We start from the raw sequence: 21,130 nt of genomic DNA on the forward strand, positions 1-21,130 counted from the left end.
ATGAAAACCAGGGGTTATCACACCCTTTGATACGTAAAGCCTGCCCCTCACAGCCTGTTTGTACATTCTGTTCCTGAACGCAACCCCCCTATGACCCTGCACAGTGCACTGTTCCCCCCTTCTCTGGGCAGTGAGTATATGGGACAGATAAACTGCCCAGTATTAAGTATCTTGTGTTTGGCCATGCCCATAACCCTAGGTCAGGAATCCCTCCTTCACCAGTGGGGTGAATAGAAGGCACTTAAAACACAAGACAAGGGTTGCCTGGGTGGCTCAGTTCGTTGGGCGTCTGCCTTTGGCTCAGGTCATGGTCTTGGGGTCCTGGGATCTAGTCCCGCTCAGGCTCCTGGCTCAGCGGGGAGCTACTTCTCCCTCTGCCCCCTGCTCATGCTCTCTCTCTCTCTCTCAAATAAATGAATAAAATATTTTAAAAAAACACAAGACGATATAAAAAAACAGAAAGCATTAAGTAAGTTGACAAAAACAGTACCAAGCATGGTCCTGCTAGGAGAGAAAAGGAAAACATAAGATTTTCTCCATTCAACAGGAGGTAGGAAAGGAGGAAAAAATGTGGAGAAAATGGATGGTGAGCAGCAAATATAGTATAATAGCAGAAGAAAGTCCAAATAAATCATTAATAGCAATAAATGTGAATGGCTTAAATACACTTAGGAAGGTATGGATGATCAGACTGGATACAAAATAAAATCTCTATTGTATGTTATGAAGTTTTTCTTCAATTCTGGAATAATCTCAGCTATCATATCTTCAATATGATTTCCCTGCCATTTTCCTCATTCTTTTCTTTTGCAAGTCCTATTGGAGGCTCCTGATCTATTCTCCTGCTCTTTGAAGTGTTTCTTTTATATTTTAATTCCTGTTTCTCCTTGCTGTATTCTGTGTACATCCTTCGGAACTATCTTCCAATTCACCAATTTTATCTTCAACTATATCCAGCCTAAAATTTATCCCAACTTTTGAGATGTTTTTATTTCATGACTACATTTTTATTTCTCAGATTTATAATTGCTTATATGTCATTTCTATATGTTCAGTTTATTTTCATCTGCATTGTTTCATAATTTCTTGTTTGCCAAATGATGTCCTCATTTATCTCTTTGAGCATCCTTATTTTCAAGTCTTTACCAGATTAATCCAAAAAAAAAAAAAAAATGAATTTCATCTGAGTGCATATTTCAGACATTGAGTTGGTGGGTTTATTTAGCATTTAATTTCTTCATGTGTTTTGGAATTTTGGTTTACAGGCTCATTATGGCTGGGAGTTTTTGCTTTTCCTTTATGCTCTGTATTTCTCTCCCTTCTTTCTTGTCTGGTGGATTTAGTTTTGTGGTTGCATCCATAAGACGAGTCCAGGACTGGTCTTGTGACGGCAGCCATGAATTTGTGCTCTTCACTGATTTGGGGTCTTGCATGTATGGGCTTATGGGATGGCTCGACCCAATTCTTGGCTGTGAGGCTGTGTTTGCTCTGCTCTTACCTCAGGCCTGCAGTTTTGGCCATAGTTCCTAAGAGCTAGTCAGTTGCCATTCTTTTTGGCCTTTTTTCACACATCAGGGGTCTCACTCCAGTCCCTGGCTTCAGCCAGAGAGTCTGGCTCTGTCCACTATTCCATGTGCAACATTTTAGCTTCACTACCCCATAGGCCCTTGGCTTTGGCCCTGCTTATCACTGTGGTTTCCAGTTAGTTCTCTTTCTTATCCACTGAGATGTTTATCCTGTTGTGTGTGTGTTTTTTTTAAGCCTGTTTATATTTTTTGTCTCTTGCAATGTGTTTGGAACATAGAGAGTATGTCAAAGCCGGAACTTTCCAACCTTCCTCTTGTTAAAGTCACTTGCGGATGGAGCTTCTACTTCTCACAGTGGAAACATGCTGGCAGATAGAGTTTGGGGATTCAAGAAATGAGTATTGAAACCACAACCCTGGGAGTTCGAGTAATGGGCATTTTGTCTGGGCTTAGTGGGCTGGGCAGGGCTGTGGATCAAACTAGGAAAAGCCCATCTGGGCACCTTCTCATTACTGACCAGCTTCCTACAGCGACTCCATGTGGCAGTCAAATGATTTGCAGGAGCAGAATGTTCCAACCAAAGTGCTCTCCTTTGGTTTGGGGGTGGAAGCCTAGCCTTTTTAGACAACTCAGAAGACCAAAAACAAAGCGAATACTGCATTTGGGCTCCCAATTGGTTAAACAGAAAAATAAAAGAGATGTGACCCGTTCATTTTTGGAACAATTCATACTGTTGACATAAGATATAAACAAAATAACTGAGAACGATAAATAAGAGAAACATAGTGGTGTGTTTAAATTCTTTTCCAGAAAAAAAAGATTCACAAATTACAATACTGACCTCCTCCCAAAAAAAGCACAAAATTCTGAATAGACCAATAACCAAGAGAAAAAAAAAATAGGGGCGCCTGGGTGGCTCAGTTGGTTAAGCGACTGCCTTCGGCTCAGGTCATGATCCTGGAGTCCCAGGATTGAGTCCCATATCAGGCTCCCTGCTCAGCAGGGAGTCTGCTTCTCCCTATGACCCTCCCCCCTCTCGTGCTCTCTCTCTTTCATTCTCTCTCTCTCAAATAAATAAAATCTTCAAAAAAAAAAAAAATAGAAGTTATCAAAGAATTAGCTCCCTAAAGACTTAGATTAGATGCTTTTGCTGACTGAGATGCTTTTGCTGACAAGGCTTTTCTAATGTTTAAGGAATAGCAGTGTCTATTGTTGTATAAATTATTTCACACACAGAATAAAGAAAGAATGGTCTTCAGTTTGTGTTGTAAACTGATATAACTCTCAAATCTACCAAAAAAAAAAAAAAAAAAAAAAGACTAAAGAAAACCATGGACCAGGGTTTGCACATACAAGTGACTGTAAGCCAGAAAGTAATATAAATGGGTGGCATCACTTGGGTGGGAAATGACGGGGAAAGTGGGAGCCACAGGAACTAGAGAGTGTGCACTCCCACATCAGGAACTCAAAACCAAACACTTCAAAGCCCTCCGCTGCTCAAATAAACAAGTCCCATGAGTCACCAGTCTTCAGCCTCTGGTGTAGGTCAATCTATGTTGTAAACATAGATGCAAAAGTCCCAACTAAAATACTAGCAAGTCCAATTCACCCTATACTACAATTTTTTAAAAAACAATCTACTAAGACCAAGCTACATTTACTCCAAGAGATGCAACAATGTTTTAATATGTTGACACTATTTTTTAAATAATCCATCATCTCAACAGGTCACATTAGAAAAATCCATATAATCATTTCAATAGATGTTGGAACTTATTTCCTGACAAGCAGAAGCCCAGGGATCCAGAGCTGGGTTGGGCACGGGCTGGCAGAGGGTGTCCCAAAGGTAGCATCTAGGGATGAGGCCAGCACCAGGCCCAGCAGACAGCCCACTGAAGTGTCGATCCAAGGAACCAGACAGAGAAGCGGAAACCAGATTAAGGCAAGAAGACAGAGCCTGGGGAGATGCTTGGAGGCACAGCCTCGAGGCTTTATTGCAGGGGCTGCATGCCCTCTGGTCCTGAGCCAAGTTTGGACTCTAGCTGCTGAAAATGCATTTGAAAACATTCAGCATCCATGTCTCATAAATAGCTCCTAAAACTAAGACTCTAAGGAGAAAGCCTTCACACAAGAAAGAATATATCCTAACAAGCTGCCCACTTAAAACTTAAAAAATGCTCTCCTGTTCTGATTTTCTAAGGAGCCATTTTGTATGTTCAAGAATCCTCTACAATAAAGGGGGAAAAAAGCACAATGGAAGTTATACGGGGAACCTGGAGAAAAGAGGAGACAGTGGGGTGCGATGCACCTCACATTTTCTATGGTCCAACTGAAATCAATCTATGCATATTATACCTCAGTAACAAGTGTGTTACAAAAAATAGTAAAATCTCAATGGGCACTGAGAGATTGATCAGGCACAAGTGCTAAATAAGACTTGCACACCTGGGGCGCCTGGGTGGCTCAGTCGTTAAGCGTCTGCCTTCGGCTCAGGTCATGATCCCAGGGTCCTGGGATCGAGCCCCGCGTCGGGCTCTCTGCTCGGCCGGGAGCCTGCTTCTCCCTCTCCCACTCCCCCTGCTTGTGTTCCCTCTCTAGCTGTCTCTCTCTCTCTCTGTCAAATAAATAAAATAAAATCTTTAAAAAAAAAAAAAAAGACTTGCACACCTCTGCCTCATACCATACACAAAACAAATTCCAGGTGGATTAAGACTTAAATGTAGGGGCGCCTGGATAGCGTAGTCAGTTAAGCGCCCGACTAGTGATTTCAGCTGAGGTCATGATTCATGGGTCATGAGATCAAGCCCCATGTGGGGCTCCTCGCTCAGCATGGAGTCTGCTTGAGATTCTCTCTCTCCCTCTGCCCCTCCCCCTGCTCGAACACGCGCACTCTCTCTCTAAAAATAAATAAATAAAATCTTAAAAAAAAAAAACAAGGAGGTCACTTCTCACCTATCAGATTAGCAAAAATTAAAAACAGTGGTAATACCTGCTGCTGGAAGGGGTTCAGGAAAGCGATACACTCGTTCATTGCTGTTGAAAATGCGAACTGTCACAGCATTTTGGGAAAACAATTTGGCAATGCTGTTAAAATTTTAAATTCCCTTTTCCCCGGTAAGCCCATGCCTGGAAAACCCTACCATAGAAATAAAAGCATCAGTGCACAGGGATTTGCATAGAACCAGGTTAACTACAACCTGTGGTAGTGGCAAAAGCTGGAATCCACATGAATACCCATTCAAGAAGGGGTGGAATATTATGCAGCCATTAAAAAGAGAACGGGTTAGACCTGTCTCATCCGACTTGGGGGACTTTCTGTTATGTATTTATGGTTAAGGAAGAAAAGCAAGATGCAGAAAGTGAATGTAATATGATTCAACCTTTTAAATATAATGACCCCAAATAAAAAATGTGTGTGTGCACACGCACACACGCATGCGCATGTTATTGCGTGTGTGAATTATTAGGAGAAAGATGGAAGGAAGTTAGGAGGGAAAAAAAGAACGAAGCAAGTAAACCAAGCTGGGAACATGGGGATAAAGAGAGAAAAACACTTAAAAATATTTTAAAAAGCCATGTGTGTAATATGACCCATCCGTACAAAATTATATACACATAAAGAGATGGGGGAAAGGATGCACCAAAATATTAATGATGATTATCTGGGGGGATGGGATTACAGGTGACTTTTAGTTTATTCCTTATTTTTTTTTTTTTAAATGTTATACAATGAGTATATACTATTTATGAATCATCAGTGGAAAATAAAGCTATTTTCATTGGGTGTGTGTAGTGCGGGGAGGGCGTATTGGCAGGTAGAAGTCCCTAGGGGACCTGATTTAATGAGCACACAAGATCAATATTTAATTAACATATCAATTGCTGGCATGTCAACTGATGTTTTCCAAAATCCTTGAGGTATAGGCTCTCTTAAGTAGCCAAACTGTCATCTGAAACATTGTTTACAATTCTCCCATTTAACTAATGCTTAAGAATGGAATGATTACAAATACCAAAGGGGCCAGAGATGATTAAAAGAGGTTTTATTTAAGTGCCATCAAATAACTGGATCCCCTGTACTCATCACAGCTTAGAATTCCCTCACCAGGTTTATGGCCTGGCAACTTCCAAACCCCTTTATCATTGCTTTCAGGAAAAAAAAAAAAAATTAACCATTTCTTTTTCCAGACTGCTCTGTCGTAGATCTTAATGTCTTTATTTTAAATCTTCAATCTTGGTTTTGCTCTTTTTATTGCTTCGTTCTCATGGTGCTTGGCTTCATCCGTTGGCCATGGACCTTGCTTTTGTGGGCACTACTTTCCCGCTTCTCGTCCCTCTCTCCGTGAACTGCCAGGTTCAGGGGAGGGCTGCCGGTGTTCAGATCTTGTCTACGCGGTGCTGGAACATGCCAGACCCTCAGAAACGGTTAGGGTCAGCTGCTAAAACAGCAAGTTGGGCTTCACTTCCTCTTTCGTTTGCAACATTTACTGAGCTCTGTTGGGTGTCCAATGTCAGGTCAAGGATTCAAAAGTGAGTAAGGCGTGACCCCAGAGAAATCACAACTAGCTATGTAGTTCGTGCTCAACTGCACAGTGCTGGGGAAGCACTTGGTGGGAGGGATGCCATTGATGGAGAAGAGGACGGAGGCGGGGAACAGCTGCTAGCACTTGGCAAAGAAAACAGATATGCAAAGGTCTAATGGTTCTCCAAATGTAGTCCCAGACTAGCAGCATCGGCATCACCTGGGAACTTGTTGAAAATCCTAATTCTCGGGGCACCACTCCTGACCTACCAAAGCAGAAACTCCGGGGGTGGGGAGCAGCAATCTGTTTTATCAAGTCCTCCTGGTGCTTCCGATGCACCCTAGAATTTGGGAACCACGGCTCGAGGAGAAGCCTTAAGATCCTTAGGCTGAAAAGAGGCGAGAGGAAACGAGGCTTTGTGCTGGGCCTCGGGTGCAAGGCAAGGGGGTTAGACTTTGCCCTGTTGGTGCGGCCTCCAGGGTTTTTAAGCAGGGGCCTGTCGCACTTACACAATCTCTCCCATCTCGGCGTTTCTGGGAGCTCTAGCATTCTCTGCGCGCCCTGGGCAGAGAGCTAATCAGCACGGGGCTGAGTTGCCCCACCCCCCGCGACACCAGGCGGCCAGCGCGAGGTCGGGCGCTCGACCTCTCCCCCGGCGGGTACAATGGGCTTGCCGTCCAGGACTAGGTGAGCGCACGCAGGGGCGGGCCGCGGACGGAGACAGGAAAGGCACCGCCAGGGAGGCGGACCCGGCGCGGCCGGGGAGGGCGGCTCTGCGGGCCCAGGCTCCGCCCCCAGCCCGCGGGGCGCGGCATTTCGGACCCGTGGGCCCCACCCCCAGACCCGCCCCGCCCCGGCGCGCGCCCGGCCCGCCTCCTTGGGAGGGGGGAGCCGGCTCGGTCCGCGCCCAGGCGCGCGCCCGCGGCCGGGTTGCAGGGCTGGGCGCGCGCCCCGCGTCCCGGGCAGGAAGATGGTGGCGAGCGCGCGGGTGCAGAAGCTGGTGCGGCGCTACAAGCTGGCGATCGCCACGGCGTTGGCCATCCTGCTGCTGCAGGGCCTGGTGGTGTGGAGCTTCAGCGGCCTGGAGGAGGACGAGCCGGGCGAGGTGCTCCGACGGCCGGGCGGGCGGGCGGGCAGGCCGGGCGCGGGGGCGCGCGGGGTCCTGGCGGGGCTGCGGGCGGCCCCGGCCGGGGAAGTGGGGCACGGGCCGCGTGCGTGCTGGCGCGGGCGGCCGCCGGGAGCAGGGCGTCGGACCCCTGGCGCCCCTTTCCCAGAAGGGCCCCACGGACTGCGCGCGGGGGCGGTGCGTGACCCGGAGGCCCGGGCCGCGGGCGGGCAGGGGGCCCGGGCGGGAGGAGCGGGTCTCGGTGGGGTGGTCTCCGGCCCGGGGAGCTATGAAGGTCAGGCGCGGGGAGCAGGACCGGGAGGCGGGGCCGGGCCCGAGCCTGCTCGGAGGTGGGGAGCCCCAGGCCAAACTTTCTGAAGTTGGGAGGGGGCGGGGGTGTGCGCGTCGTGGGCGGAGGAGCGGGGCCAAGGGACCCCGGGCATCCGCGCCCAGCTGCGCTTGACTGGCAGCTGCCAGTGGAGAAGTGGAGCCCGGGGCTGGAACTCAGTACGGCAACCGAGGGAACAGGGAGTGACCCCGAGGGAGAGGACTGGAGTGTCCCCCAGGCGTGGCTTTCCTAACCTGGGGTCTGAAGAAAGCTGTGGGTCTTCAGGAGGAGATGGCCGGGGGAGGTGAGCTGGTGAGTGGCCTCAGGACATTAGGGAATGGGGGCGAGCGGGGTGGGGAGGGCCTCTAGCTCTTAGGGAATGGGGACAGCATCAGCTGGTTTAGCAGAGCCTCAGGCCCGGAGCAGGGACAAACCTGTCCAGCTCAGTACCCAGGTCCCTGCCCTGAGAGTGTCACTCACTCTTGGCTGGTTTCAGCTGGAGGCCCTGACACGTCCCCTCCCAGGGTGGTCAGGAAGGGTCCAGTGGGGTCTGGGGCCATCCTCGAAGGTCCAGGAGGTAAGCCAAACCCTGACCCTAAGTCGTGGGCCAGAGCGCAGGGCTTCTCTGCCTATACCCCCACCCCCTCGGTTCTGGTGCCTCTAGGGCTGGGAGTCCGTCGCTCTGCTTGCCCTATCCTCTTGGGCCTCTCCACGTGGAAGTGCGAAGGCCAAGGGAGCCTCCAAGTCCACTTAGCCCTCCTACATCTGGGCACTTTGGAAGGCCTGTTGTGGAAGCTGGGATAAGGGCTGCCCATTCCTTTTTGGGGGGAACCAAGAGGCTGGCATGGGGAGGGAGCTGTAACAGAGTCATGTGGGACCATAACTCCAAAAGGTGCTGAGTGGGGTCGGGAGGAGGCTGGCTCTGTGACATCCGAAGGGAGTGAGCTTGTTCTGTGTGGACCAGTAAGGAGGAGGAGGAGAAAGAGTGTTTTGGGGTCAGTGTGAGAAGACTGGGCAGATGAGACGTTCTCCGAGGTAGTTAGGGAGCCCTCCGACCCTGGAGTGTGCGAGCAGAGGCTGGTGACCGCTCTGGGGAGGGCCATGGCACAGCAGCTGGGGCTTCACAGAAACCAGTGGCCCCAGCTGATGGCTCTGTGAGTCTCTGAAGAGGCCGAGAGATTGTCCAGGCCTCAAATCCCTGCTGTTGTGCCCACAGCCTGGGGTGGAGAACAGGGGCAGTAGAATAGTTGGGATCCCACCTCCCCACCTCCTCGTCCAGGTTCCTGGCAGAAGCCGATAGGGCTTTACTGGACTGGGACGGGAGACGTCCTCGATTAGGTCGACCTAAAGGTTGTGCAGTCCAGGCCGCCATTGGTGCTTGGACCCCTTCAGCAGCCCCCTCGCCGGAGCCGGGGGTTGCCAGGCAGCGGGGCATAACGCCTAGGAAGGTGGGCGCCCAAGTCCGACCAGCCCATCTCCCCGTCCCGGGTCCACTTCCGGCACTGCTGACAAGTGGTGGTGAAACCCCACAGGTGCGTCACCTAACCTCCTGCCGAGTCCTCAGTAGTGTACCCCTCAAGAGGGGGTGCTCACAGCATCTCTCTCACTGGGCCATCGTGAAGATTAAGTGAAAATGATGCCCATGGAGTATTTGCAGGAGTTCCTGGCACATGCTGTGCCGCCAGGAAATAATATGATCTCAGCCCTGCACACTGGGCGTAGGGATTCATTCATCCAGTCCATCATTCAGTCAGTCAACAAACGATGGTTAACTTGTACTTCGTAGTGGACTCTGTGCTGAGACTGGGGATACAGAAATAAAGTAGACAAGGTCCAGGGGCTGGAGGGCAGACAGTGGGCAGGGAGAGACTGACAGTGGAAAGGAAACAGTATCAAGCGGGTTGGTGGAGCTGGGTGGTCGGGGAAGGCTTTGTCAGGAAGTGGCATGTGCACTGAAGAAGCCAGTCATCCTGGGGAGAAGTGGACAGAGTTTGGGCAGCCTGCGGAGAATGGGCGTGGCTGGGTGTCTTCGAGGAATGGGAAGGAGGGTGTGGCGCGTTCCCCAGAAGAAGGTTCAAGGGTTAGTCCGGGGTACATCCTAGAGACCCTAGGAAGGGGCTCGGGTGCTGTTGCAAGTGAAGCGGGGGGGGGGGGGGGGCAGTGGGATCAGATGTGCATTGCAGACGCACACTCTGCCCATCTATGGAGGGGCTGGAGTGGAGACCAGGGCTGACCATTAACATCCAAAGAGCCACTTTATGGTTTTAAAAGCTTTCACAAACATGGTCTCACCACTTACTTTAAACACAGTCTGAAATGTCTGAAGGTGGTGGGGTGTGGGGGAAGCGATTCTGTGTTCTCTGGAAGTGGCAGAGGACTTGAATGCCTTCTCAGTGGGGAAGGGGGACCTCCAAGGCCAGAATGCATCCAGGCCAGAGGTCAGAGGGCCAGTCCCCACCCTCAGGAATCAAAGGGCACCCTGACCTCAGGGCTACTGGGGAAAGTCCCCTTGGGGGCACAAGTTTGGGGCCCGGCTGATGCCCCTATGGACATTGGTGGGAGGGGGCAGAGGTGGGGGCTGACTCTCCACCAGGGACCACCCCCTGTTCCTCACTGCTGCCTCCAGGTCCCCCAGCTTCCCCTGGGATTGACCTTCTCAGGGTCGGCCGGCTCCCTACTGCAGTGCAGGGCACCAGCCTGCCCATCTCCTCCCGCATCCTGTCCCCCACCGCAGCCAGCCTGGCCGTGTGCCCCACGCCCTGCCCTCTTGACTGACTTCCTGACTCGCTGGTACCGGCTCCCACCCCGAGCGCCCACAGCGGCCCCGCCATCTCTGGCCACCTAAGCTTGAGAATGTCTTTCTCTGTCCGCTCTGTTGCCAGGTCAGACGCCACCTGCTTGACATACACTCAGCTCACCTTTCCTGGGGGCTGCCCGGTCCAGGGCGCCCTCCCCAATGTGGGTGTGGACTGAGGTCTGCTGCCTCCTCCCACCCTGCCCTCCCCCTTGTAGTGTCTCCTCAGATGGGCATAGATGCCCCCAGCTCTCATCGGGCAGCTCTCAAGAGATCAGAGGGCTGGCTGGGTGCCGTGCACAGAGGGTGTGGGTGCTTGGGTGGAGGAGTGGGCCTCTGGCCCTAAGGTAGCTGTCAGCCTGACAGGGGGGGTCCTTGCTGTGCTCTGATGGGGAGGGGAGGGGAGGGCAGGGGCAGGGAAAACTCAACCCAATAGAGTTCGCAGTGTCTTAAGGGCCTTGGCGCCTCTCCTGACTTCACACTTGACTCTTTCCTAATGTTTTTCCGGTGGTGGTAACAATAGTAGAAATAATAATAATGAGGATATTAGCATCCTATCAAATGCTGAGCCCATACCAAGAGCCTTACACTCATTCATTCATTCATTCCACAAATATTTATTGCCATTTCTCCCATTGCCAGACATTCTTCTGGGTTCTTGGAATGCATTAGTGAACAACACAACAAAAGCCGGGTCCTCGTGGACATTACATCCTTGTGAGTGGAGAGACACAGGATAACACAAAAGAAATAAATACTCTAGCCTGAGAGAAGGAAGTAAGCACTGTGGGGAAAGTGATGCGGAGGATGAGGGAAGCTGGAGTTTGCATCCAGTGCGTCAGGGTGGGCCTTGCTGAGAAAATGCCATCTGAGCAGAGAATTGAAGGGGGCAAGGCATAGCAGTGGGGACATCTGGGGAGGGCATTCCAGGCACAGGGGACAGTGTGTGGCCCATGGCCTGGAGGGACACCGAGAAGGCCACTGTGGCTGGAGGAGAGTGAGCATGAGGTTAGCAGCAAATGAGGTCGGAAAGGGAGGGGTGGCAGGAGGGCGGCTAGACCCGGTGCACGCAGCCTGTGTGGGTTCTTGGAGGGGCTGTGGGTTTCGCCCTCGGAGGGGAGGCCGTGGGTGGTTTGGAGCAGAGGGGTGGTGAGGTGGGGCTTGTTTTAATGGGAACACACTGGCTGCTGTGAGGGGAACAGACCATCAGGGAACCAGAGGAGGAGCAGGGGGACCACGGACGCTGGGCAGGGGTGGCCGTGAGAGGTAGTCAGCCTCTGGACATATCGTGAAGGTGGCCCCAGCAGGGCTTACTGCTGAGGGATCGATGCGGGGTGTGAGGAAAACTAGAGTCAAAGATGACTCCCCAAAGGTTTCGGCCTGAATGACTGGAAGGAGGGGGTCGCCGTTAGCAGGACGGGGAGACTGACATAGGGGCAGGTTGGGGAGGAAGAGGAGGAGCTCGCTTTTGGACTTGTGGGTTCCAGAGGTCTGTCAGGCTCCCGAGGGAGATACCGAGGGGGCAGGCGGGCAGTTAAACACCTGAAGGTTCAAGGGAGTAGTCCGGGCCAGGGAGAGACACCTGAGAGTGGCTGGAGTTCAGAGGCTGCTCGAGGTCGCCCAGGAAGTGAGGCTGAGGAAGGGCCCCAGGGTGGTCTTGGGAGAAAATGGAGGGTGGGCCAAGAAGACTGAGGAGGAGCGGCCAGGGAGGCAGTGGAAGCCCCAGGAGGGCAGCTGTGGCCCAGCAGGTCATGCTGTCTGTCGAGAGGCCAGGCCAGAAAAGGCCCGTGGCCCATGGTGGGTGGCCGGGGAGGCCCACAGAGGAGTCGACAGCGAGGGCGCGGCGGATGGCTGGCGGAGACAGCTCCGTCCAACACACTAGCTCACACTCTCACTGATGCTCGCACCTCCCTCCCATTTCATCACTGAGGGACCTGCTCAGAGAAGGTAGGCAGCCAGGAGGGCGGTCACACGGCGCCTCGTGCTCTTTCCACGCCTCGGCCACCAGACACGAGCCACGCGTCCTCTCCTCCGGACTCGGGGACATGGGGCTGGTGTGACGGTCCCTCCCCTGCGTTCCCCTTGGGGGCAAATGGGACAGTTCGCAGGAGGGGACTCGGAGCTGGCTCTTGAAGGATGGGTGGGATTTGGCCCAGCAGGGAGGGGCACCAAGGAGGCGGGACAGGGAGGGCTGGAGAAGAGGGTGGGTACACATGCCTTTTGGGTGTGACCGGACCATCTAGGGAAGCGCCTGGTTTGAGAAGAGGCAGGGGAGCCGGGAAGCAGGGTGTGGCAGCCGTGATTTCCCTTCTAGAGAGAACGGGCCGGGCCATGAGGAGCGTGGGGAGCGGCAGGTGCCAGCCTCCAGGTGTGGCTGCCTCAGCCTTCCAGCCGGTGACTGTGCCCTTCCCAGCAGCTGGCCAAGGCTCTCTCCGAGCTGCACGGTTGTCTGAAGCTCTTCCTTCTGTCCCCTCTAACACGGGGGCAGGACTGCTTGGCCGGCTGACGGCTTGGCCTGCCGACCCCCCCGTCGTCCATGGGTGTCAACCCAGTGCAAGTCATGCGCTCTGACTCCGTCTTGGTCTCTGCCTCCCAGAGAAGCCCACCAGTATTGGGGTCCCAGGCTTCCCCTCTGTGCTCCCCACCAGGCCAGGCCCCTTTACTCTCGCAGCCTCCGCCCTCCCGCACGGAAGTGCCCTGGCTGGCAGAACGCTTTCCTTCGGTCTCTTCCCAGCCAGGCCCCGGCGGGGTGGGGGGGTGGGGGACTCTTGTGTCCTCTGCAGGGTCTCCATGCCCTTCTTTTGTGACATTCATGTTCGTTATTTGCTGAAAAAGAGAGCGGCATCTGCTTCCAAAGCACAGGGGGGACGCGGTGCCCTGTGCTGTGAGCACTGGGGGTGTGGCTGCCGCGGCCGCCCGGACAGGGTGGCACTTCCTCGGCCGGCTGCTCGGGGAGGCCTCCCTGCGGAGGTGCTCCTTGTGCAGAGTCCCCCAGAGAACGGCCGCCGCGGGGCGGAGGGTGAGGCAGCGCCTTCTAGGCCCGAGGCCAGCAGGGAGCCAACCAGCAGGGAGCCAACCAGCAGGAGGAGAGCGACTGTCCCCGTGACCTGGTCTGACTGTCTTTTACAGAAAGGAAGGCAGAGGAAGCCACGGCCGCTGGACCCCGGCGAGGGCTCCAAGGACACGGACAGTTCGGCCGGGCGGCGGGGCAGCGCGGGCAGAAGGCATGGGCGCTGGCGGGGTCGCGCCGAGAGCCCCGGCGTGCCCGTGGCCAAGGTGGTACGGGCGGCCACCAGCCGGCACAGAGCCAGCCGCCGCATCCCGCCGGCCCCAGCCCCGGAGGCCCCAGGCCGCCAGAACCTGAGCGGGGCGGCGGCCGGGGAGGCGCTGGTCGGGGCAGCTGGCTTCCCACCGCACGGAGACACGGGGAGCGTGGAGGGCGCCCCCCAGCCCACGGACAACGGCTTCACCCCCAAGTGCGAGATCGTGGGCAAGGATGCGCTGTCTGCGCTGGCCCGGGCCAGCTCCAAGCAGTGCCAGCAGGAGATTGCCCACGTGGTGTGCCTGCACCAGGCCGGGAGCCTCATGCCCAAGGCTGTGCCCCGGCGCTGCCAGCTGGCTGGTAAGAGGAGGAGACGGGCGGAGGCGGGGCAGCCCCGGGCGGGTGGCGCAGCAGGGCGCTTCACCCTCGGTTCCCAGGGGAGGAAGCTCTTGGGGCCCACCTCCCTGGCGGCGCCGGTGATAAAGCGCACTGGGCGGCAGAGGCGGAGCCGGGCCCCGGGAGCGTCAGGCTCCAAGTCCGAGGTCCTTCCTGTGGAAGGCAGGCAGTCCGTCCTCCTGGCTCACCCCCAGCCTGTGGCCTGGGGAGGGGCCTCACTGATGGCCCTGTTCTCTCCTCTCAGGGAAGATGAGCCCCGGCATCCAGTGGGACGAGGTCCAGGCCCAGCAGCCCGCGGATGGCCCCCCAGTCCGAATCGCCTACATGCTGGTGGTTCATGGCCGTGCCGTCCGCCAGCTGAAGCGTCTGCTCAAGGCTGTCTACCACGAGCAGCATTTCTTTTATATCCACGTAGACAAGGTACTGTTGGGGGGACAACACAGGGATCTGAGTGAGTCGCACCAAGACCCAGCCGGTCACCTATAGCCAGGCTCTCTGATCTGCTCAGGCAGCCTCCGGTTAGAGCTGGAGCCCTGCCCTGTGGTCTCTCCATTCCATGTCACTTGTCCTAGGGGTGGGGTGGGGGGGTTGTAATGCTGGGGGGGGGGGCACCCTGTGGCTGCTGAGTACCCCCCCCACCTCCCCCGCAGCGCTTCAACTACCTGCACCGTGAGGTGGTGGAGCTGGCCCGGCAGTACGAGAATGTGCGGGTGACACCCTGGCGCATGGTCACCATCTGGGGCGGGGCCAGCCTGCTGCGGATGTATCTGCGGAGCATGCAGGACCTCCTGGAGGTGCCTGGCTGGGCATGGGACTTCTTCATCAACCTCAGTGCCACCGACTACCCGACCAGGTACAGGGCGGTGCTCTGAATCCTTGGTCCTTGGGGTGGGAGGGGCCTGATCGACTCCTTCCCTTCCCCCAGGCCTCATTCTGGTCCCTGGACCACAGCCGTGGGTTAGGGGAGGGGCTGGTGGAAGGTGATGTCAGAATTGAGAGTGACAAGAGACTAGGGAGCAGGCAGAGGCCTGGAGCTGGGGTGCACGGTCAGAGGGCAAGGGGCAGAGGAAAGCTGCAGGTGCCCACCACCGCAGAGCATCATCCAGGGGCAGGGCAGCTCTCCGTGAGGCAGGGAGCAGCAGAGGGTGAAGGCAGAGGGTGCCGGGATGGGGAGTGTGGCCTGAGCCCGAGCCAGTCCCCTTAGACACACTGCCCGTGCCCCTTCCCCTCTCCAGGACAAATGAGGAGCTGGTGGCTTTCCTGTCCAAGAACCGGGACAAGAACTTCCTCAAGTCACATGGCCGGGACAACTCCAGGTGAGGGGTCTCATTGCAGCCCCTCCCACACACGGTCAGGTTGCAGAGCCTCCCAGCCATGCCCAGGTTGAAGCATGCTGGTCCCTGGGCGCACGAGAGAGCCTGCCCCCTGCCCCCCACGACACTCATTGTGGCCCGTCTGCCCCCCACCACCCAGGACCCTCATCGTGGCCCATCTGCCCCTCACCCCCCACAACCCTCATCGTGGCCCATCTGCCCCTCGCCCCCCACAACCCTCATTGTGGCCCATCTGCCCCCGCCCCCATGATGCTCATCGTGGCCCGTCTGCCCCCCCCCACAACCCTCATCGTGGCCCGTCTGCCCCCGCCCCCATGACGCTCATCGTGGCCCGTCTGCCCCCCCCCAACAACCCTCATCATGGCCCGTCTGCCCCTGCCCCCCACAGGTTCATCAAGAAACAGGGCCTGGACCGGCTCTTCCACGAGTGTGACTCGCACATGTGGCGGCTGGGCGAGCGGCAGATCCCAGCGGGCATCGTGGTGGACGGCGGCTCCGACTGGTTCGTGCTGACGCGCAGCTTCGTGGAGTACGTGGTGTACACGGACGACCCGCTGGTGGCCCAGCTGCGCCAGTTCTACACGTACACGCTGCTCCCCGCCGAGGTGGGTGCCCGGGGCCCCCCGCTCCGCGAGGCCGGGGAGGCTGCGGGCCGGGGCACCCACGGCTCACCCCCCGCCCCGCCCCCCGCAGTCCTTCTTCCACACGGTGCTGGAGAACAGCCCGGCCTGCGAGAGCCTGGTGGACAACAACCTGCGGGTCACCAACTGGAACCGCAGGCTGGGCTGCAGGTGTCAGTACAAGCATGTCGTGGACTGGTGCGGCTGCTCGCCCAACGACTTCAAGCCGCGGGACGCCCTCCGGCTGCAGGTGCTCCCCGCCCCCCGCCCCCCCCGCCGGCCCTTCTCTCTGTGCTTTCGGGGGCAGAAGGGACTCAGGCTGAGCCCCCACCAGAGAATCTTGGGGGGAGGGGGCTTCCCCTGTAGCCGTTCTCGGGCCTTCGCCGGCAGCAGGGAGGGCCCCCCCGGACCCTAGCCACACCGCCCGAGACCTCCCGGCCCCTTCAGCCCCGTTGCCTCTCCCGCTCCAGCAAGTCTCCAGACCCACCTTCTTCGCCCGGAAGTTCGAGTCGACTGTGAACCAGGAGGTTCTGGAGATCCTGGATGCCCACCTGTATGGCAGCTACCCGCCGGGCACGCCGGCCCTCAAGGCCTACTGGGAGAACACCTACGACGCGGCCGATGGCCCCAGTGGGCTCAGTGACGTCACGCTCACCGCGTACACCGCCTTCGCCCGCCTCAGCCTGCGCCACGCTGCCGCCACGGCGCCCCCGCTGGCCACCCCGCTCTGCAGGTGAGACCTTCTGACCTGTCGCAGGCCCTCCACGTGTGGGGAGGCCGGTCAGGAAGAGACCGCCCCGGCCCCCGGGAGCCCCCAGTCCGAAGCAGGGGAAGAGGCAAATAAAACAGAGCAAGAGCCAGGCACATAGGTGCTGCGGGTGTGAGATTTGGGGCAAAGGCCGCACCTGGGGATGGGATTCCCCAGAAGCCCCCTCCCTGGGACTCCAGGCCAAGTCGGGTGTGCTGATGGCATCTCCCTTTCTCCCTGCCGGAACCTTCTTAGGTTTGAGCCCCGGGGCTTGCCGTCCAGCGTGCACCTGTATTTCTATGACGACCATTTCCAGGGCTACGTGGTGACGCAGGCGGTGTGGGCCTCAGCCCAGGGGCCGGCAGAGACGCTTGAGATGTGGCTGATGCCCCAGGGGTCGCTGAAGCTGTTGGGGCGCAGTGACCAGGCCAGCCGGCTCCAGAGTTTGGAGGTGGGACAGGTCCTCCCCTTGCTTTCTCCTGACCCCCAGCAAGACTCAGGGTAGTGGGAAGAGGGGGACAGACACCAAGGGAGGGATAAGGACTGGGTCAGGCCTTTCAGGACTGGGTTCACGGGCCCTTCCTCCCCCGCGACGGAGCCGGTGTCTGCCTGGCGGGCGCACGCTGAGGAGCACCTCCCCCGCGGGGTGCACGTGCATGAGCAGGGAGGGGACCGAAGTTACTCTACAACGCAAGCCCCGTCTTCGAAACTGCAGTGGTTTTCTTCTAGAGGGACTTTGATATTCCATTAGGCTTTGGAGTGTCGGCTCTTTCTCAGAGGCCGTGGCTTCGTGTGGGGATGGTCTCTGGGCAGGGCCGCAAACCTCGTCTCTGCCTTACTGCCCCCACCACGACCGAGCAAGCCACAGCAGGAGCCTAGAACAAATCTCAGGGCGGAGAAAGATCTTAGAGAAATCCTAGTCCAAGCCCTTCATTCTGCAAAATGGGGAAACTGAGGCCCAGAAAGATAGAGTGACTGGTCCGAGGTCACACAGACAGTTAGAGGCAGCACCAGAGTAGAGAGGACTTGCCCCCCAGGCTCCTGCCCAGCTGCCTCCCTCCCTACAGGTCGGCACCGAGTGGGACCCCAAAGAGCGTCTTTTCCGGAACTTTGGGGGGTTGCTGGGGCCGCTGGATGAGCCTGTGGCCATGCAGCGCTGGGCCCGGGGCCCCAACCTCACAGCCACCGTGGTGTGGATTGACCCCACCTACGTGGTGGCCACGTCGTACGACATCGCGGTAGACGCGGACACCGAGGTCACGCAGTACAAGCCCCCACTGAGCCGGCCCCTGCGGCCAGGGGCCTGGACTGTTCGACTGCTTCAGTTCTGGGAACCCCTGGGTGAGACCCGCTTCCTCGTGCTGCCCTTGACCTTCAACCGCAAACTACCTCTCAGGAAAGGTAAGGATCTAGGCCCAGAAACCAGAATAGGATTCGCCAAGCAGGTGACCGGTCCCAAGAGGCTGACCATCAGAGCTGACCCTCAAGGGGAAGGGGCAGGGTTGGGGCCTGGGTGGTCTGTCCCTTAGTGTCCCCACACTGCGGTAGGGTAGTGAGGTAAGCTTTGTGGTCAGGTGGATTTGGCTTTAGGATGTAGCTCTGACACTTTAGTTGGGCCTTTATCCTTGGCAGGTTATTGGCCTTCTGAGCCCCGGTCTTACTACGTGTAAAGGAGTAGGGATAGAACGATTGGAGGCCTCCGGGGTGTGTGGAACACAAGTCAACTCAAACCAGCTCAAGTAAAATGGGGAAATTATTGGAAGAATGTAGGGCTGTCCCCCAGAACCCAGGAAATGTCTCTGGTCCCCCCCTTGTACCCCAGGAACCAGAGGTGCTTTCTCTGTTGTCTCTGTGGGGCCACCTGTCCCCTGTCTGTGTATCAGCCCCAGGCTCTGGCTTCTCAATACATGATACTTGGTCTCTCCGTGCACTGGAGACTGACCAGGGCCTCTTGGTCCCCAGGTTCCTCAGTCTTGGGGCAGCAGATTTGATGGGCCACCCAGTCCGCCGCGTTGCTGGGTGGGCAGGATCCCATGGCCCAGCTCACAGTCGGCTGAGGCTAAGGGAGCAGGCTCTGGACACAGGCATGAGCTTCAGGTTCCCTCAAGAGAGGCCTAGTACAACTACCCCCTGGGAAATATTAGGGATGAGTATGTGGGTAAACATGGTTTGTATGCAGTAGGTGCTCAATAGGTAGGTGATGTTTCCTTTCTCTGGCTACATCTTATCACAGAGAAGATCAGGAGTAACCCAGAGAAGGATGGGGTACTAGGGGGGCTGCGGCAGATCCCGAGCAGAGAAGCCACACCCCTGCTCCCCGGGGACTCTGAGCCTGATGCAGCAGATGGGGACAGGTGGAGGTCAGCTCTCCAGCAGGCCGGGATTGGAGCTGAGCCCTGAGGAGCTGGAATTTTATAGACAGAGAGGGCTGTTCTAAGCTGAGGAGACAAACCCCACAGGCATCTGGTGCATGGGGGGAACAGAGGGTCTAGGGGGTAGGAGGTAAGGGGTGGTGGGAAGGGCTGGCTAGCCAAGCGCACAGGGCCCCACAGCTGAGGGCCCGAGGGTGGGGCCTCTGATGGCTCTGGGAACCCCTGGGGGTGGCTGAGAAGGGGCACGGGGACAGAGACCAGACCATTATGGGAAAGTTACGTTATCTTCCAAAGTGCCTTGATCCCACTGTTCTGAATCCTCAAGGTGGGAATTCAGAGATTACGGTCTTGACTTGGTAAAAACGAACAGTTTTACAGGCACGGAAAGTTCTGTGGATTAGCGCAAGGTCACAGGTCACTCAGCGAGATGTGACTCCCTGGTAGAATGGGGACAGACGGTGGGGTGCCCAGACCCGAATCCCAGGGGCTGGCCTTTACCACCTGTTCCACACCCCCAGATGATGCCAGCTGGCTGCACGCCGGGCCGCCCCACAACGAGTACATGGAGCAGAGTTTCCAGGGCCTCAGCGGCATCCTGAACCTGCCTCAGCCTGAGCCCGCAGAGGAGGCCGCCCGCCGGCACGCGGAGCTCACAGGCCCGGCACTTGAGGCCTGGACAGATGGGGAGCTGAGTGGCTTCTGGTCTGTGGCCGGACTGTGCACCATGGGCCCGTCCGCCTGCCCGTCCCTGGAGCTCTGCAGACTGACCAGCTGGAGCTCTGTGTTCCCCGACCCCAAATCAGAGCTGGGGCCCGTCAAAGCGGACGGGCGACTCAGGTAGCAGGGCCCCAGCCAGTGCGTCCGGAGGACCCGGGGAATTGCACCTTACAGACAGCGGAGGGGCGAGAACCGGAGGCACACGCAGGCCATGCTAGCCATCCCGAGCCCGCGCAGACGGCAGGGAAGGGGGCGTGGTCCTCACTGCCGACCGTTCTGCTGGGGACCAGAGGTGGGCAGGAATGTGGGGAGAAGGGCTCCAGCTTCCACGCCCCGCTCTTCCCCACTTTCCCTTCTAGGTTTCTTGTTGTTTTGGGGTTTTTTTGTTTGTTTGTTTTTAATGGGTAGTAGCGGGAGGAACTGGAAATGAGAACTGTGCAATAGGGCTCAGAGCAGCCCCAGGAAGTGGGCCATGGCTCTGGGGAGCAGGGCCCTGATGAGCCCATCTGCTGTCGCTCCGGAGGGGGCTGGGCCTGCCTCACTCTCCGGGGCCTTGTTCCCCCAGCCTGGGCCTGTGGTGCCTACGGCTGAGGCTCTACGGGGGTGCAAGTGCCGGGCCAGGCTCTCAGGCCCAGAGACCAGGTGATTTGGGGGAGCTCTGCAGAGCTGGACTCTAGCGGGATAGCCTCTCCTCTTGTAGCCAGGGGGCCGTAGAAGAAAGGGGTGGGGCCGGCTCTAGGGCTTTCCAGCAGGTCCGGCCCCTCGATGGGCAAGGCAGGGCGTCAGGGCCTGCTGAGACCAATGCAGAGTCTCCCAGGCACCCAGAACTGCACGGCGGGCCTGGGCTCCCGCCCTGGAGGGGCGAGCCATCACGAGCAGTGTGGGAAGAAGACTCTTGGCAGGGCTCTCCGAAGAACCTAGAGCAGCATTGTGCCTGAAAGCTCCGTGTGAAGTCTGAAATATGCAACAGAAGAAATATATCTCTATCTCTCTAAGTGGAGCCTCTGTGTCTTTCCTCCTGGGTGTCGGGAAGCCGGCGCTGTTGGGCCTTCTCCCCAGTGTCTTCGCCGGTGTTCTCTGGCAGCCCTGAGAAAGTGGAGGTTTCATTTCCCTCGAATGGGAACGGTTTAGAACCCAAGACCAGAAAGGATGCAAGAACCCATCCAAAGCAGCTCCCTCTTTTTCTGAGGGCCAGACAGGCCCAGAAAGGCTTGGACACTTGGCTCGTTGCCACCCAGGAGGCCAGCGCGAGAGCCAGTTCAGTTCTCGAGGGTCCTGACCCGGCCCTTCCATGGGAAGCTGGTTTGTTTGCCTTTGGCATCACTAGGGCCCATCCCACAAGCCCTCCTCACTCTCCTGCCCCGCTCTGACGTATGGAGCACCTTCCAGAATGGAGGCAGCCCCA

The 21,130-nt window shown here is 56.9% G+C and overlaps 1 protein-coding gene across 1 annotated transcript; it reads left to right on the forward strand.

Annotated features, from left to right (window-relative positions):
* The first annotated feature begins 6,972 nt into the window (after nucleotides 1–6,972).
* On the forward strand, nucleotides 6,973–20,720 carry XYLT2 (xylosyltransferase 2). The gene is made up of 11 exons (XM_032429122.1): nucleotides 6,973–7,154; nucleotides 13,406–13,898; nucleotides 14,179–14,354; nucleotides 14,585–14,787; nucleotides 15,170–15,250; nucleotides 15,657–15,873; nucleotides 15,962–16,138; nucleotides 16,359–16,621; nucleotides 16,892–17,087; nucleotides 17,704–18,037; nucleotides 19,527–20,720. Exons 1-11 carry the CDS (start codon nucleotides 7,020–7,022, stop codon nucleotides 19,847–19,849), a joined length of 2,598 nt encoding a protein of 865 aa, XP_032285013.1. The 5' UTR covers nucleotides 6,973–7,019; the 3' UTR covers nucleotides 19,850–20,720.
* The last annotated feature ends 410 nt before the right edge of the window (nucleotides 20,721–21,130 follow it).

Source organism: Phoca vitulina, unplaced genomic scaffold (genome assembly GCF_004348235.1).
Source record: "Phoca vitulina isolate PV1807 unplaced genomic scaffold, GSC_HSeal_1.0 scaffold40, whole genome shotgun sequence".
Taxonomy (NCBI): domain Eukaryota; kingdom Metazoa; phylum Chordata; class Mammalia; order Carnivora; family Phocidae; genus Phoca; species Phoca vitulina.

Bases quoted from the DNA above. Each gene is read 5' to 3' on its own strand.
- XYLT2 (XM_032429122.1), top strand. From the start codon at position 7,020: ATGGTGGCGAGCGCGCGGGTGCAGAAGCTGGTGCGGCGCTACAAGCTG. The intron at 16,139-16,358 runs GTGCTCCCCGCC...CTCCCGCTCCAG, and splicing joins GGGACGCCCTCCGGCTGCAG to CAAGTCTCCAGACCCACCTT. The intron at 17,088-17,703 runs GTGGGACAGGTC...CCCTCCCTACAG, and splicing joins GCCGGCTCCAGAGTTTGGAG to GTCGGCACCGAGTGGGACCC.